This window comes from Chiloscyllium plagiosum, chromosome 7 (genome assembly GCF_004010195.1).
Source record: "Chiloscyllium plagiosum isolate BGI_BamShark_2017 chromosome 7, ASM401019v2, whole genome shotgun sequence".
In the NCBI taxonomy this organism is placed as follows: Eukaryota; Metazoa; Chordata; class Chondrichthyes; order Orectolobiformes; family Hemiscylliidae; genus Chiloscyllium; species Chiloscyllium plagiosum.
This window is the reverse complement of record NC_057716.1, coordinates 48,177,940-48,196,360: the sequence shown is the minus strand read 5'-3', so window position 1 is coordinate 48,196,360 and position 18,421 is coordinate 48,177,940. Positions and strand designations below refer to the sequence as shown.

Below are 18,421 nucleotides of genomic sequence, written 5' to 3'. Positions count from 1 at the left end.
GTGGAGGTGGGTACAATTACAACATTTGAAGGGCGTCTAGATGGATATATGAATAGGAACGGTTTAGAGGGATATGCGCCAAATTCTAGCAAATAGGACAAATTAGGATATCTGGTTGGTGCAGATGAGTTGAACCAAACACAGTCTGTTTCTGTGCTGTATGTCTCTGACTCGAGTTATCTTTGGAGGGCAAGAATATTTCAGGTTCATTTTGTCCATGACAAATTGCATCTTTGAACTCCTCCCATTTCCATGGGCCTCCAGATATTTTTAAGAAAGTCCAAAGAAAATTGTAAGGATGATATCAAAATTGAGACAGAACAACCAGCAGCAAAACGGGAAAATGTTTCCTTTTCCAGAAAAGAAGAGGCTAAGCGAGGAGCTGATAAATTAATATTATGAAGGGCTTTAGTAAGGTACATACAGAGAAAATCTTTCAATTTTAGAGGGAGTTTGAAACTGAGAGCCGTATAAGGTAGCAATAAACCTAATCGAGAATTCAGGAGAAATGTGAGTCGGATTGTGGAATTACTTGAAATGATGATGATGCATTTACAGAGAAGTTAGTTTTATGCCGGAAGAAGAAAGAATGCCATCCACTGAATCTCTCTGGCATTTTGAAGATGTTCTCCATTTTGAAGAGCCCCCAGTTCTGCTTCGTGAATCCATTCGCTGCCAGGCACTTCTTGAGAAATCATCCTATGCCTTTCAAAACCAATTTTACTACCAATGTCAAAACAATCTTGCCATGATATATCTCTCCGTAACCCCTCTGAGATCTTCCTAGTTCTGTGTCTATCGCTCTCAAAATCACAGTTTGAAGATTTCAGTCTGACTTCCATCTTCTTCCAGCATTGAAGAAGTCTCAAGTGACAACATCTATAATTGACTGTTTCACTCTTCCTTTTGACCTCTCTGCTATTGTCCAGTTTGATTTACCATGCCATTATTATTCAGTGCTTGTACTCCATGGGGTGACTATTGTGCAGTTCCACACTTTGTAAACATAACCGAGTCAATGTATCTTTCAGAATTGTTTGCTGTTTCTTTCTGTGTAACCAGTACACTGTCACTCAGTGCTCTTCCATATTTGGCTTATCTGTTGTATGTGCCACTTGCCTCCTTACTTCTTTTCAATGCCTTTGTGCTGTTGGATACTCTGTTCAACAGAAAGGGCAGAGTTTTGTCCTCCTCTGAATTGCTTTGCAGTAGCAGGGATGATGAGTGTGTAAAATGAGCATATCTCCCAGGCCTACTCACCTGCTCCTGCATTTGTTGTAATTGTGACAGGGGAAGCAGCAGGCAATTTGCTAATTAATCCTGAATGTCAGCTTTAAAATCTTTATTTGTAAATTAGAGTCATAGAGATGTACAGCACAGAAACAGACCCTTTGGTCCAACCCGTCCATGCCAACCAGATATCCCAACCCAATCTAGTCCCACTTGCTAGCACCCAGCCCATATCCCTCCAAACCCTTCCTATTCATATATCCATCCAGATGCCTTTTCAATGTTGCAATTGTACCAGCCTCCACTTCCTCTGGCAGTCTATTCCACATATGCACCAACCTCTGCGTGAAAAGGTTGCCCCTTGGGTCTTTATGTCTTTCTCCTCTCACCCTAAACCTATGTCCTCTGGTTCTGGACTCCAACTACACCAGTGGAAAGACCTTGTCTATTTATCCTATCCATGCCCCTCATGATTTTATAAACCTCTATAAGGTCACCCCTCAGCCTCCGTGCTCCAGGAAAAACAGCCCTAGCCCATTCAACCTCTCCTTATAGCTCAAATCCTCCAACCCTGGCAACATCCTTGTAAATCTTTTCTGAATCCTTTTAAGCTTCACAACATCATTCTGATAGGAAGGAGACCAGAATTGCATGCAATATTCCAAAAGTGTTCTAACCAATGTCCTGTACAGCCGCACCATGACCTCTCAACTCCTGTACTCAATACTCTGACCAATAAAGGAAAGCGTACCAAACGCCTTCTTCACTATCCTATCTACCTGCAACTCCACTTTCAAGGAGCTATGAACCTGCACTCCAAGGTCTCTTTGTTCAGCAACACTCCCCAGGACCTTACCATTAAGTGTATAAGTCCTGCTAAGATTTGCTTTCACAAAATGCAGCACATTGCATTTATCTAAATTAAACTTCATCTGCCACTTCTCAGCCCATTGGCTCATCTGATCAAGATCCCGTTGTAACCCAAGGTAACCACTTTCACTGCCCAGTACACCTGCAATTTTGGTGTCCTCTGCAAACTTACTAACTATATTTGTTATGCTCACATCCAAATCATTTATATAAATGACAAAAGCAGTGGACCCAGCACCGAACCTTGTGGCACTCCACTGGTCACAGGCCTTCAATCTGAAAAACGACCCTCTACCACCACCAAACGTTCTTGTACACACTTAACAAATTCCTCTCCATCTAAAACCTTAACACTATGGCAGTACCAGTCTATGTTTGGAAAGTTAAAATACCATAACCACCCCATTATTCTTACAAATGACTGAGATGTCCTTACAAATTTGTTTCTTGATTTCTCTCTGACTATTAGGGGGTCGATAATCTTCTACCTTTGAGTCAGTTCTGTATCCAAATGGCTAGTTCTCCCTATATTCCATGAGATCTACCCTTGCTAACCAATCTCCCACAGGGAACCTAGTCGAACATCTTACTGAAGTCCAGATAGATCACTGCTCAGCAATCATCAATCCTCTTTGTTACTTCTTCAAAAAACTCAATCAAGTTTGTGAGACATGATTTCCCACGCACAAAGCAATGTTGACTATCCCTAATCAGTCCTTACCTTTCCAAATACATGTACATCCTGTCCCTCAGGGTTCCCTCTAACAACTTGCCCACCACAGACGTCAGGCTCACTGGTCTATGGTTCCTTGGCTTGTCCTTAGCACCTTTCTTAAATAGTGGCACCACGTTAACCAACATCCAGTCTTCCGGCACCTCACCTGTAACTATCAATCATCTGAGGCTGGGCCCAGTAATCACTTCCTGAGCTTCCCACAGCATTCTAGACTACACCTGATCAGGTCCTGGGGACTTATCCACTTTTATTCGTTTCAAGACATCCAGCACTTCCTCCTCTGTAATATGGGCATTTTTCAACATGTCACCATTTATTTCCCTACATTCTATATCTTCCATAACCTTTTCCACAGTAAACACTGATGCAACATACTTATTTAGTATCTCCCCCATCTCCTGCGGCTCCACACAAAGGCTGTCTTGCTGATCTTTGAGGGGCTCTATTTTCTCCCTAGTTACCCTTTTGTCATTAATGTATTTGTAAAAACTCTTTGGATTCTCCTTAATTCTATTTGCCAAAACTATCTCATGTTCCCTTTTTCTCTTCCTGATTTCCCTCTTAAGTAAACTCCTCCTGCCTTTATACTCTTCTAAGGATTCACTCGATCTATCCTGTCTATACCTGACATATGTTTCCTCCTTTTTCTTAACCAAACCCTCACTTTCTTTTGTCATCCAGCATTCCCTATACCTACCAGCCTTTCCTCTCACCCTGACTGGAATATACTACCTCTGCACTCTTATTATCTCATTTCTGAAGGCTTCCCATTTTCCAGATGTCCCTTTACTTGCAAACATCTGCCCCCAATCAACTTTTGAAAGTTCTTGCCTAATACCGTCAAAATTGGCCTTTCTCCAATGTGGAACTTCAACTTTTGGATCTGGTCTATCTTTTTCCATCACCATTTTAAAACTAGTAGAATTATGGTCACTGGCCCCAAAGTCCTCCTCCACTCCCCCACTCAGTCACCTACCCTGCCTTATTTCCCACGAGTAGGTCAAGTTTTGCACCTTTTCTAGTAGGTATATCCACATACTGAATCTGAAAACTTTCTTGTACACACTTAACAAATTCCTTTCCATCTAAAACCTTAACACTATGGCAGTACCAGTCTATGTTTGGAAAGTTAAAATCCCCTACCATAACCACCCCATTATTCTTACAAATGACTGAGATGTCCTTACAAATTTGTTTCTTGATTTCCCTCTGACTATTAGGGGGTCGATAATACAATCCCAATAAGGTGATCATCCCTTTCTCAGTTCCACCCAAGTAACTTCCCTGGATGTATTTCCGGGAATATCCTCCCTCAGTACAACTGTAATACTATCCCTTATCAAAAATGCCACTCCTCCTCCTCCTCTTCCTGTGGCATTTGTATCCCGGAACATTAAGCTGCCAGTTCTGTCCATCCCCGAGCCATGTTTCTGTAATTGATATCCCAGTCCCATGTTCCTAACCGTACCCTGAGTTCATCTGCCTTCCCTGTTAGGCCCCTTGCATTGAAATAAATGCAGTTTAATTTATCAGTCCTACCTTGTTATCTGCTTTGTCCCTGCCTGCCCTGACTGTTCGACGTGCTTTTTTTCTCAACTGTACCAGTCTCAGACTCATCTCTTTCCTCACTATCTCTCCGAGTCCCATTCCCCCCCCCCCCCCCCTCCGATCCTGGCACCAGGGAAGCAACACCATTCTGATCTTTGCTGCTGCCCACAGAAACGTCTGTCTGTGCCTTGGACTAGAGAGTCCCCTAACGTAATCGATCCCTTGGAACCCAGTGTATCCCTCATTGCATTGGCGCCAGTTTCAATACCAGAAACTTTCCTGTTTGTGCTACATTCCCTTGAGAGTCCATCACCCCCTATGTTTTCCAAAACAACATACTTGTTTGAAATGGGGATTGCCACGGAAGACTCCTGCATTACCTGCTTACCTCTCTTCCCTTTCCTAGAGTTAACCCATCGATGTGACTGTATCTGCAACTTTTCTCCATTCCTATAACTGCCATCCATCACATGCTCTTGCTCTTGTAAATTCCTCATTGTCGCTCCAACTGATCCATTCGATCTAATAGCATTAGCAACGTAAACTCTCCCTAAACTCCCACATCCCACAAGAAGAGCCTATCACTTTTACTAAAGGCCATTTTTGCTTCTTCACAGTCTACAGACCCAGAAAATAGCCCCGTCTTATTCCTCAACAAATCACTGCTCCAGGCGAACCTAATACTTATGGCTTATATTTTTAAGTTTAATCAAGAGACATATCTCAATAAATATATAATCAAGAAAGAACCCATTCTATTCACTACTGCAGATGCTCCAAGGCAATACTTAAAACTATTCACTTATCTGCCTCTGTGCTGTGACATCTCCCAAATAGATTCCTCCAAGATTAGTTGTGAATTTCACTGTTTGTTCATTTTCCCAAATGCACTCCGATGTCCAGAGATACATGAATTAAACAGCAAAGGCAGTAACTGCGCAGGTTCACTGCTGTGTCAGTTAGCAATGTGGGTTTCTTCTCTCTCTCCTGCACTGACCTCACCATGTGCTGCCTTTGTCTGTTCCTCTCCCTTTTAATAGTGCCGTTGTTTTGACTTTTTTTTCTCCAAAGTTCCAAAACAATGCAACAGCATAGAAAACAGTAATTGCTTCTGGAATTTGAGGAAATTACCTCCCATATCTAAAATACCTCAAAAGAATGAGGAGCCTATTACAGCCAGAAATCTTTCCTGTTCTCCATCTTGGATTACCCAAAATCCTTTCCTCCATGACTGCCCACCCTCTGCAATTTGCAGCAGTACTACCTTCTCAGAGCATTCTCTTGCATGGGCTTGTTTATTAGATCAGAATTATCCAATTTTTTTCACGTGCTGGGAGTGGGCAGAGATTAGAGCTGGTGAGCAAATCAAAACGATATGTGACTTAGCTATACAGGAAACAAGAGTTTCAGAAAAAAAACACACATACTCTCCACATTCCTAACTCATCCACTATCCCTCCCAGCCTCCCTCTCACACACACACACACTCACTCACTCTCCTCTTCTGCTTCAGTCTCACACTCTGCCTTCCTTACAGAAATTCTTGCCATCCCTCTGCTTTCCTCTCTCACATTCTTCCCCATCCTCTTGTGCTTTGAAGACCTCAGCCTGAACTCGGTGACCCTGGTGAAGAGCTTATGCTCGAAATGTCCTCTCTCCTACTCCTCGGATGCTATCGCACTCTTCGATTCAGTGACCCCTGTCTCCTTCTCCAATCAGAATCAGTTAGTCTCCTGCTTTTGCTGCTGATAGGTTTACTAATGAGCCTATTAGCAGCAAAAAAAACCCAGGAGAGAAGTGACATCTGATTGGAGGAACATCTTGCAGAATCTTCCAGCTGTACTTCCTGCATTCAGAACCCAATTGGCAGAACAGATAGGACTGTTTGTTGGGCTGCCTGTTGGACAAGGCAAAAGGGAGGACTGCAGATCAGAGTCAAGATTAGAGTGGTGCTGGAAAAGCACAGCAGGTCAGACAGCATCCGAGGAGCAGGGAAATCGATGTTTCGGGCAGGAGTCCTTCATCAGGAATGAGCCTGTTAGACAAGCCGGAGTTAGATTATGGTTGATCTGTACCTCAACCCTATTGATCCACCTTTGACCCATATCTGTTGGTATCCTTGTATAACAATAAAAAGACCATATGCCTGTAAGTTTACAGCATCTACAACGTTTTTGAGAGAGTTCCAGATTTCTGCTTTTTATTTAGTGAAGTAGTGCTTCCTGGTTTCAGTCCTGAATGGTGTGGCTGTAATTTTTTCTTGAGCTCCTCCGTGAAAGGAAACACAGATTTCACTGATACCTGCCTGAAGTATAATGCCAAGAATGAGAAAATTGTGGGTGTGATATGCATAGTTGACTGTTCAAGACAAAATGATTTAAACATCACTGCACAATGATGACTTTAGTCTTAAACTTAGACTTTAGTTTTTAAACTTAACATTTTTCAAGTTATAGTGTGCAAATATGCACATTGCTTTTGCACTTCCTCAATTTTCTGGAACATTCCTTTGCTTTGGATTGTTTTTGCTATTTCAGAAAGAAATCAGACTGCTTTTAAAGATGGAAGAATGGCCTCCGCTGCAGTTTCAGTTGAGGATGAGCTGGTAAATAACAACTGTACAAATCAAAATGACAAGGAAACAGGCTGTATCAAAGGCATTCTGGTTTCTGGAATCAGGACATTCCGAGACGGTTGGATTATCTATTATAAGCAACCAATGTTTCTTGCAGCATTGGGTCTTTCATTTCTTTACATGACAGTACTAGGATTTGATGGAATTACTATAGGGTATGCTTACGCACAAGGAATAAGCAGTTCTGTACTTAGCATCATGGTGGCACTGTCTGCTGTCACAGGACTAATAGGAACTATGTTTTTCACCATATTGAGAAAATATTGCGGCCTTATTCACACTGGATGTTTCTCAAGTATTGCACAGATCACTTGCCTTACACTATGCGTTGCATCTGTGTTTGCTCCTGGAAGCCCACTTGTTTTGATTGCACCTCTGTATTCAAGTGCATCGGATCAGCTGGAAAACTATACAACTACCATCTTTCCCACTGACGTTTTGAATACATCTGTCACTAGTGTTCAATATGACGTACCTTCGCAACTACCAACCAACCTGACGAATTTCACAGAAACAAAGGAATATCTTTCCATAGCACTATATTTTGCTGGTGCTGTTTCAGCAAGAGTTGGTAGGTAATAGTAAAAAAGTAGCTTGATAACACCTTATATGTATATCACAGTATAAATGTTATGCACATTTAAGGACATCAGGAATGTACAATATAGGGATGATTCATGAGAAGTAACAGTGTTACAAACCCATGTTAACATAATAAGGAAGCATCCCAAAAAATGTGTGTAGTAGTAACATAGCTTTGTGGATATGCCTATGACTTACACTGTAATGGTTCAAGGTGGTCACTCACTACTAACATTTCAAGGACAATTGGAGATGGACAATAAATGCTATCCTTATTAGCAATACAACATCTCACCTTTTTGTTTGGTATTTCACATTCTTTTGCACCTCAACTCTTTCTATTGCAGCTGTTTGTTTGCCTCTACCAAATGAACTTTTATTTGGCTTGTTCACCTGCCTAATGCTTTTGGCTGTACCAACATTTAAAAATATTCTTACTGCCAACTCCTATAAGTATTCTAACTGCCCTGTAATAGGATCTAGGAACAGGGCACAGAAGTCTTCAAGCCTGTTCCCCCATTGAGTTAGATTGTGGTTGATCTGTTCTGGGATAATACGGACATTGGTGTGATGATTACGACATTGGTTGGATCTCACTCACTGGCTTCTGCCATTCTTATTTGTTGGCTGGAATTCACAGAAAGGTCACCTCATGAAAAGCAAAAAGAGAGGATAAAATGTCAGGATAGAGTTATAACTTTGGAAATAGGGGTAAATAAAAAAGATATTGGCAATAGAAGCAAGGCAAGAGGATCCTTTTATTCATTCATATGATGTGTGCATGTTGCTGATTAGACCAGCAATTATTACCCATCCCAACTGCTCTTGAGAATCTGGTGTTGGTCTGCTTTCTGATGGTTTGCTAAGCTGTTTCAGTGCACAGGTAAGAGTCAGCAATGTATTAGATTAGATTAGATTCCCTACAGTGTGGAAACAGGCCCTTCGGCCCAACCAGTCCACACCGACCCTCCGAAGAGTAACCCACACAGACCCACTTCCCCTCTGACTAATGCACCTAACACTGTGGGCAATTTAGCATGGCCAATTCACCTAACCTTCACATCTTTGGACTGTGAGAGGAAACTGGAGCACCCGGAGAAAACCCACGCAGACACAGGGAGAATGTGCAAACTCCACACAGACAGTCACCCGAGGCTGGAATCGAACCTAGGACCCTGGTGCTGTGAGGCAGCGGTGCTAACCACTGAGTGACCATGCTGCCCCTACAGCGTGCTGGGAATTACATATAGATCACACTGGATAAAGACGGCAAATTTAAATTCCTAAAGAATATAGTCAACCAGTTGACATTTTATGGTAATTTGATAGTTTGATGATTACAATTATTGATGCTAGTTTTGTTGATGTTTTATCTGTGGATTTAGTTCAGTGATTTGAATTTAAATTTCTCAGTACCCAAAGAGAAAATAGCACTTGGGAATAAGAAATTTAAGAGAGGAAGATTATCAAGAAATGTGATTCGGAGGGGCAAACAAAGCTCAACAATAATTGTCCGTGTCTTTCTGTAACATCATCAGACTTTCTTAAACACTGTCAAGTTATTTCTTGTATGCTGATTCCTAACGACAGGCGAAGAATGCGTTAGGTGGATTTGCTACCACCTTCATCTTTCCTGTTGGGGATTCATTGAACTTCCTTGGTCTAGTAAGGTAGAAGAGAACCACCAGGAAATCTAGTGGAAAGAGGCTCATGTCTTTTCTCTTATAACTTTTCCATTGGAAATCTTTTGACACAAATTTCAATCCCTTGCAATCGTAAAGTACATGTTTTTTCTACGTTACTGGAAATTATATAGCTATTCCTATTCAGGTGGGTAAATAAATGCCACAGTTACATAAAACTATTTCCACAGATTGTACTTTTATGACATTTTACTGGCTCTCTAATAAAACTGGTGTTTTATTGCAAATGTTAAGAAATGTATGAAACTCAAGTCACATCTTTTTCAGCAGTAAGTAACAGTATTCATGTCGAACTTGTGGAGACAACATTTCTAAATCATTGTTATATTTCACTCTTAAAATTAATTCCCAAGAGATTTTAACTCTCAACAGTTTTTATTTGGAAATCACAGAATCTTTATTACACAGAAGGGTACCATTTGGCTTGATGTGCCTGTGCTAACTCCCTAGAAGAGCAACTCAGCATGTTCCACTCACCCACATTTTCTCTGTAGTCCTACATTTTGTTTTTTCTTCAGATAATTATCCAATTCCCTTTTGAAAGCAAGGATTCAGTCCACCTTCACCACATGCTCGGACTTTAAATTCCAGATCTTAAAAACTCACTGTGTAAAAAAAAAAGCATTTGCAACAGCAAAGTACACTTTCAAGTTAGACTGTAATCACCAACAAAATGTTTATAAAAGTAGTACAAACCTGTTTGCACATGTGCTTAAGTTTTTCTTGCGGCAAACTGGCATTCTAGTCAATACATTTGAACAATAAGACGATACACTTTATTCAGTGAAGAGCATCCAGTTAGAGAAAAAGGGGACTTTACTGTTGTAATTGCAACAGGAATATAAATGTCAATAGACCTCATTGGTTCAAAGAATTTACTGTTAAATGAAGGTCTAATAGTCTAGAAACAAAATTAGGAACCAAAAGAGGTGATGCTGCAATGGTAGTATCACTGGACTGGAAATCCAGATGTTTAAACCCACCCCAGTTCATCATGTTCAGCACAACGTCGTAGACCAGAGGGGCCATTCCTGTACAGTACAGTTCTGTGTTCTATCTATGTTCTAAGGTTATGTATGTATGTCTTTTTTTTCCCCTTTCCCCATCAGTATAATCTTCATCTTCAAAAACAAACTGCATTAGAATGAGCCTGTAACAATGCACTCTGCTTAAGCATGCACTCATTCAGAATCTTATGGCTAACTATTATCAACTCAGTGCAGTTACTTAACCACACAAAATTTCTTCCTCCACTTTAACAGGGTCATATTATATAAAAACTGAAAGAACAGCGGATGCTGTAAATCAGAGACAAAAATAGAAATTGTTTTAAAAGCTCAGCAGGTCTGGCAGCATTTGTGGAGAGAATTCAAAGTTATTGTAATGGATCAAGTGACCCTTCCTCAAAACTGCAGATACACACAGACACTGCCAGGCCTGCTGAGCTTTTTCAGCAATCGGTTCTGCTATAATGTATATTTCCTCAACGCGAATTGGCTTTAACATGATTAAAGAATTTAGACCTTTACTTGTAGAACACAAATTTTCCTTACCTGTATTGGCTATAATGCGATTCTGACTCTATTAAGTTTAAATGGGGTTGCTATTGTGCGATTTTCTTATAACACGAGCTTGCACCAGAACAGAACTATCGCATTATATCAGAATTGTATTATGATATCTTTTACTTAAGCTTTCAGAAGGTATTGTTAAATATTCAACTGCCTGCTTTCATCTTTATAACTTGATGATTTTTCAGGAGAAAATGCCCCATGATGTCCTCAAATGGCAATGTGGCATCTTCAACCTAATTCAGGTATTGACTTAAAAATATTTTTCTAGGTTTGTGGAGCTTCGACCTGACAGTAACACAGCTTATCCAAGAAATGGTTTATGAATCAAAAAGAGGAATTGTAAATGGCGTTCAGGGCTCCATGAATGGTATTATGGACCTTCTCCACTTTGTCATGGTTATCATCATCCCGGCACCCGAACATTTTGGTATTCTTGTTATCCTGTCTGTGATCTTTGTTTCAGTGGGTGGGTTGCTTTTCTTTTGCTTTGCAAGAAAGACTTTGGGAAAGGATTTATTTAAATGTGTTTGTATGAAGGAAAAACACTCTGAGAATGGCAAAGATCCAAAGATTGTAGCAGAATCTATCCTTTGATGGGCTGTTGTAGATTTTAGTGTTAGTTTAGAGGATTTGACAGAAGTTAATATCACAAAACAGTTTCTATGAGGTGTATTACAATGAAAATCCAGAACATGGAGACTAATGAGAATTCATTTCAGCTTGAGGACAGAGACTGCAATACACAATCAGTAATAGAACTAAAGTATTTAAAAATAATATCGTTTCAAGTATAACTTGACTGAGTTTTTTTTAACTTATTTTGTCTTAAAAATTGCCAATACAGTTTGACTAATAAATCAGGTGAAAGTTTGTGTGTGTGTACACGCACATTTGATTTTCTGCACATTTTTACCAAAGGGAGATTCTGGGCAGAATCTTATATATTTTGGCTAAATTGAAGTTGTGTTAGGGTTTCACGCTGTGATAGCTAGTGAGTTTTCTACTCATAGCCTACTAAACACGCAACATTAATTATCTTCCATGTGCCATGACGTCTCTTGCATCTGATTTTCACCTCATCTTCCCACACCGTGTTTCTGTAACAACTTGCTGCTCAGTGGATATCCTGGATTTCACAGGCATCCTTTGCCCTTGTGCCATCTTTAGAAGCCAGTTGTGTACCTGGACAAACACTGTCAGCCGTGAGCTCCCTGCATGTTTGCTGATGGTTGTTCCTGACGAGGCAGGTAGGGAGAAATTAGCACCGAGCCATGGAGAAATGACCTCGAGGCCTTCCTGCACAAGATGATGCTTCCTGTTCCCGCTTGACCGGCATTGGAGGCCACAATTCCAGACGTACCAATCTGATCTGAGGATGCCACCTTTATAAAGTAGTCTCAGCTGTCTGGAGGAATCTCTGGCACTGGAGGAAGAAGATAAATGTCCTTCACACTCCATCAGCATGTGCCTTCATCCTTCCCCTGGTATTCATATGCATTCTATCTCAGCTCCTCTCTCCACCTCTCACAAAGGCTCATGCTCTTCCACTTTCACTTGCTTGCAATATCTCCCCATTCACTCTCACCCACCCTAACCAAGACACCAGTAGCCCTGCTTGCCCTCTACTGCTACTCATTCTCTCCCCACCTGCATCAATAGTAATAGCTATGCCATCCACTTCCATTTTCAGTAATACATGCCTCTCTCACTTCCATGAGGAAAAAAGGCCACAATGGAAACAAAAAGAGTCAAGATGAGTGATGTGCTGCCCCTCAATCAATTTCTCACCCATTATGAGAAGAGCATCTTGACTGATCAATCCGAGCAGAACCTGAACTGGTTTCAGAGCCTGCCCTTGATTTACCAAGCCAGGAACCGGTGTGCGAAAGCTATCTTCAAGACATGCCTGAAGGTTGCTTACATCTTTGTCAAGATTTCTGTCTTTGTGACTGCACAAAATGGCATGGCAAGGCAGCTCTAAAATGAGCCGGTACCTCATGCTGAAGGGACAAAGGCATGCAAGGCAGGGATGCAGCGAGCATCCAGGCAGGGTCACAGTGAGGGAGTGCAGAGATATAGCCATGGTCCAGTCCAGCACTAGCAGTGTCCCTGGTGGGGCAGACAGGTCCAGATGGACACATCAGCAATCAGCAGTGCACTGAAGCATTGGGTACCCATACTTCACAGTGAAATGAACCCATCACATAGCCTTTACCAGATTGTCTACTAGGGCTTAGACTTCCTTCCTCAGCTTACACTCATCTGACGCCTACTGGCATGACATCAGCATGCATGCATTGCCCTGCCATGCTATGTCTTGCATTGGAAGTTGACACAGTCAGGCAACCAGGCAGGTGGCCAGGTTGTGCAGCAGTTCTCAGTCCAAGGATACATTTATCTTGTTTTACATAAGTTGCCACATCATCAAGCATCTGTGCCATACAGTGTTAATGTTGCACTGAACATCTGCAGCAAGCAGTGCAACATATCTGGAAGCCTTAGAAGACTAGTCCATGGGAGTATTTGTTAGTTGATGGAAGGTAACCAAGAGCAGAATTCCATACCAGTCCCAGGCTTCAGGCATCCTGTTGCAGTTTCATTGCACAGTGTTGACATAGTGTCACCATGCTGCAGGGAATCAGTCATGATCAGTCCTTTGTCTTCATAGGGGCATGTTCCAGGCGCAAGACTATCATGATGGGTGACTTATGTGTCTACCAGCTGGGTGTTTGGGCAGGTGCTGGCACTGAAAGGGTGGGCCACAGTCCCATCGCATCTGTCCACAGAAATGAAGGGAGATGGGGAAATGCTTGGTGCCAGCTCATTCTTCTCTGCTATTTCTCCTAACTCCTAACACAAACAATCAGGGCAACTTCTATTGGCAGTATTCCTGCAGGTGCACAGCGGGCTTTGAAAGATGGCACGACCCCAAGTGATGCTGATCTTATGGAGGACCCGTGCATTGTCACAGGTTTCTCAGTGAACAGCAAATGATAAGATGGGGTAAACTGGTGTAATTCTCACCATAAGGATGCAAACATTAATTAAAGTAATGAATTTAGTAAGATATGGAGTTAACTTGCTTGGTCTTGTGGTAAGAATCACTCCACCAAACTCAACAAGACTCGTTCTTACCCAGAAAAAGTACTTTTAGTGATAAGAATCTCAATCACGTTTTTTCAATGAAGTTGTTATTCCCCTTTCATTTAGGATGGTTTATACCTTTTCTGAAGGGTTATCAAATGGATTGATATTGAAATGTAGTTACTAAGAGATAATTGAGGCGGTGATTGCCTAGTGGTATTATCACTGGGCTGTTATTCTCGAGACCCAGGTAATGTTCTGGGGACCTGGTTTGAAACCCACCATGGCAGATGGTGGAATTTGAATTTAAGAAAAAATCTGGAATTAAGATGCTATAAATGACCATAAATGCATTACTGATTGTCAGAAAAACCCATCTGATTCACTAATGTCCTTTAGGGAAAGAAATCTGCCATCCTTACCTGGTCTGGCTTAAATGTGACTCCAGACCCACTGCAAATGTGGTTGACTCCCAATTGCCCTCTGGACATTTAGGGACAGGCAATCAATGCTGGCCGAGCCAGAATGCCTTCATCCCGCAAATAAAAAATAGTTGGAGAATAGAGGTTCTACTTAAATCCCCCATGATATGATTTCTAATTCCTTTTCACCTTGATTTTTTTAAACACTTTATGAACTCTGCCTTTCACTCCACTCCCTGCCCAAGCTGGAATTTTCTTTGTTGTATAAGATAAAAACACAGTTTCAACACCACTTTATGTTTGCGTATATTTTCAAATTTAGCCTCTAAATATTTATCTTTCTGTACTATAATCATGCCATTGATGAACCTGGGAAAATTGCATCAGGCAAATACGCTTTTCCTGAATTGAAAATTGATAAAGAACAATCTATGGCCAGCTATCTCACCAGAGCATCTAAATGATCTAGCAGAAATGTAAGGTGAATGTCAGATTTGTCAGAGCTTTGCTCCTGAAATACTGTACCAGAACTTTGCCACAGCTGAAAGACAAAAAGAAAGGTTTCTGTGTTGGAATATGGCTCATATACTGAAATTACATTGATATTTTTAATGCCTTTTATAATCAGTTGACATAATTATCATTTGGTACATATTGCTTATCACTTTGTGAATTAATTTTACATTACCTATTTCATGCATTCTTTTTCACAAATGCTCAGATTTGACATCATACTAAGAAACAACTTCTAATATAGTTGTTCAATAAATCACAGGGACCTGAAATAAATCCTTAATGGTGGCATTCTGCAAGTAAAATGGCTTGAGCCATTTTAATATTCCAGTATGAAGCTGCAGTAATGACGTTTTCACACTTTCGCATTACATTTTATGGGATTTTTTTACCACAGAATTTTTTTAAATTCTCCCCCACACTACTGCCTAATAGCGATAGTGCTTATTTTCCCCCAGCAACCACTGATTTTTTTAAAGTGATTTGTGAAAACTTTCAACTAATGATTGTTGAGTTTATCTATGTTAATGTTCAATGTCACAGCTGAAAGCACTTATGATTAAACATTGTTTACCAAAATAAGAAGATGTTTGAGGGTTTTTGGAGTAGCATAATGAACAATAAAGAAATTGGTAGTCACTGAAAGATGACTAGATTAACTGCAAAGATTTTAGCAGCCCTATGGAGATAGGGGGAGCTGGTAAAATGTTTGGAGGGTATTGAAAGAAACCCAACAACTTCCCACCATATAAATAGTGGTCCAGCCAGGCACTGACCTGAGGTGAGCAACCAATTGAGGTAATTGTTGGCTGTTTTAAACCTTGTTTAATATTTCACCAGCACTGGACCTGGGCCTCTTATGCTTTTGTGGTGCAATAGTAATGCCCCTACCTCTGGGCCAACTGGTGTGGGTTCAAGACTCACCTTCTCCGGAGGTGAGTCATAGCATAGCCAAACAGGTTTCTTCAAAATAATTTTTGGTTTGGTCCCTGAGCATGCTTCATGAGGAGACCAAAAGGTACATTGAGTTGGCTAAGTAAGGGTGGGGTTAGAGGGGATATGGAGGTGTTGGTGGATGGGAGGATGGGTCTCTCCAATGGCAATGGCCATTCTGGTGGATTCGACATCACTGCATCATCAACGTTTGTCTTTACTGATAGCACAGGTGGGCAGGCTGCTACTCTAAAATGGATGCTAATCTCAGTGGCCATCACCAGTAAAATCTCCTCTGTGGTTCCAATACTTGCCTGCTCAGGCTCGGGATCTACAACGTACTGATAAAATTCTGGCCAGAGCACTTGAAGCTGAGATAATTACTAAGCCAGTGAAAGAGTTGAACTATTAAAAACTCCAGGTGATCTTAACTTATATGATTAAAAATCGAAGTTCAATAAGAAGTATTTTAGTATTACTGTATTTCAATCAGGTATATTTTCTAACTTTGGAAATTATATATAATATATATTATATATTATAAACCTGTTATACATTATAGGTTTAAACTCAACTAATATTGGAATGATGCAGTTATTAAAATCAAATTTATTTTTATGCTTATGATGATTTTGATTCTTTTCAACTTTCAAGTTACAATAGTGATTATATTTCATGTTCGTAATTAGCTTGAAGTGCTTTACAATGTTCCAAGGCTGTGAAACTATGTTAATCTGATGATGGTTGATCATGAAACTATTTGTGTTGATTGTAATTCTGTCTGTAGTTTCCAAGCTTACCAAATAAACTAGTTGCTAGCAAGATGTTCAGTGTTCTTAAGTTATTGAATATTTAAATATTTGCAATGCCAAATGATAATCACGGGCTGTGAAGACCCTATAAGTTATTGCATGAATTCAGATCAAACACATTGGCCTGGATATTTCCAGAGGCAGCAATGACAGCATTCCACTCCTATTCTTTTCCATTGATACTGAACTCCACATTACTAGTCAGGAATTCTGATCCAGATGCCTTCAGAAAGCAGAGCATGTCTGATATCATGGTGCAGGATATTTGGGGCAAATCAAGCCACGTCCCCTTTCACAGCAGACAGTCTGCCAAGTTCTGTGATTTAAATGGCCAGCAGCACAGCCTTTGACAGCCACTATGAAAGGGTAAGTTTGTAAGGTCATTGTCGGGTTAGGGTGGCCCTTGGTGAAGGGGCTAGGGAGCAAGGTAAGTGATGGTGTGCTTTGGGTAGGCCAGGATTAGGGTGTGTGTGCTCACGCCACTGGTGACTTGGAATGTGGCATGTAGGTCGCAGCAGGTTTGGGTGACATTAGGACCAGTGGTACGCAATGTGGTGAAAGTGATGGGGCAAGCAGAGGATAAAGGGACCAGTGGGCAAGTTAGGTATCAGAAGTAGACAAACAGGAGGCTGGAAGAACAGAGTAAGCCAGGCAGCATCAGGAGGTGGAGAAGTCAACATTTCTGATGTAATCCTTCAGAATTGAAATGTTGACTTCTTCACCTCCTGATGCTGCCTGTCTTGCTGTGTTCTTCCAACCTCCTGTTTGTCTACTTTGGATTCCAGCAGTTTTTTTTTTGTCTCTAACTAAGTTAGGTATCAGGGTTAGTGAGCGGGTGGGACATCTAGGCTGGCAGGTGAGTAAGATTTCAGGGTTGGCAGGTCGGTTGCATGACAGTATACAGGTAACTGTACAAGCTGGTGACACAGTGGGCAGTTGGGGGTTTGGAATCATTTTGATCCACTGGAGTTTTAAGCAGTTCAACGATTATTTTCCTACTGTAATATTCAATGTCTTAGTGAATAAAACCTCCTGTATGCCTTCTTGAACATCTTATCTGTTTGTCTGTTACCTTCAAGAATTATGCATTTCCACGATGTCTGTTCCTTTACATTTCTCGTTATGCTCAATTACAACCTTTAAAAGACATTTGAATAAGTACATGAGTTGGAAAGGTTTGAAGGGATATGGGCCAGGAATACTCAGATGGGATAGTTTAGTTTGGGATTACGTTCAGCATGGACTGGTTGGACCAAATGTTTCCATGCTGTATGACTCTACCATTTCTTGTGTAGCTCTTTGCCTGATTTTCCTTCTTCAAATACATTCCTCCACACTTATCCTCCGCTACATTGATGACTGTATCGGCGCCATCTCATTCTCCCACAAGGAGGTTGAACAGTTCATCAATTTCACCAGCACGTTCCACCTGACCTTAAGTTCAGCTGGACCATCTCAAACACTTCTTTCCCCTTCCTGGACCTCTCCATCTCCACCAACAGTGACCGACTCAACACTGACATCTTCTACAAACCCACTGACTCCCACAGCTACCTGGACGACACCACCCCTCACTATCCCTAATTCCCAATTCCTCCGCCTTCGCTGCATCTGCTCCCAGAAGGACCAGTTCCAACACAGAACACGGCAGATGACCTCCTTCTTTAAAGACCGCAATTTCCCCTCTCACGTAGTTGATGACGCCCTCCACTGCATCTCATCTTGCGCTTTTGCCCTCGAACCCCACCCCTCCAACTGCAACAAGGACAGAATCCCCTG

At 41.2% G+C, this 18,421-nt stretch overlaps 1 protein-coding gene across 14 annotated transcripts in view; it reads left to right on the top strand.

The window, feature by feature from the left end:
* The window catches only part of LOC122551560 (solute carrier family 40 member 1-like), a 56,394-nt gene extending 39,740 nt beyond the window's left edge, over positions 1-16,654 (top strand). For 13 of the 14 annotated variants that reach the window (XM_043693622.1, XM_043693626.1, XM_043693627.1 and 10 more), the window contains 2 exons: positions 6,922-7,590; positions 11,147-16,654. In XM_043693622.1, the coding sequence (XP_043549557.1) occupies positions 6,922-7,590; positions 11,147-11,472 (995 nt within the window). In that variant the 3' untranslated portion in view covers positions 11,473-16,654. The remainder of the gene's footprint in view (positions 1-6,921; positions 7,591-11,146) is intronic. The other variant, XM_043693635.1, reaches the window with a different exon arrangement.
* The last annotated feature ends 1,767 nt before the right edge of the window (positions 16,655-18,421 follow it).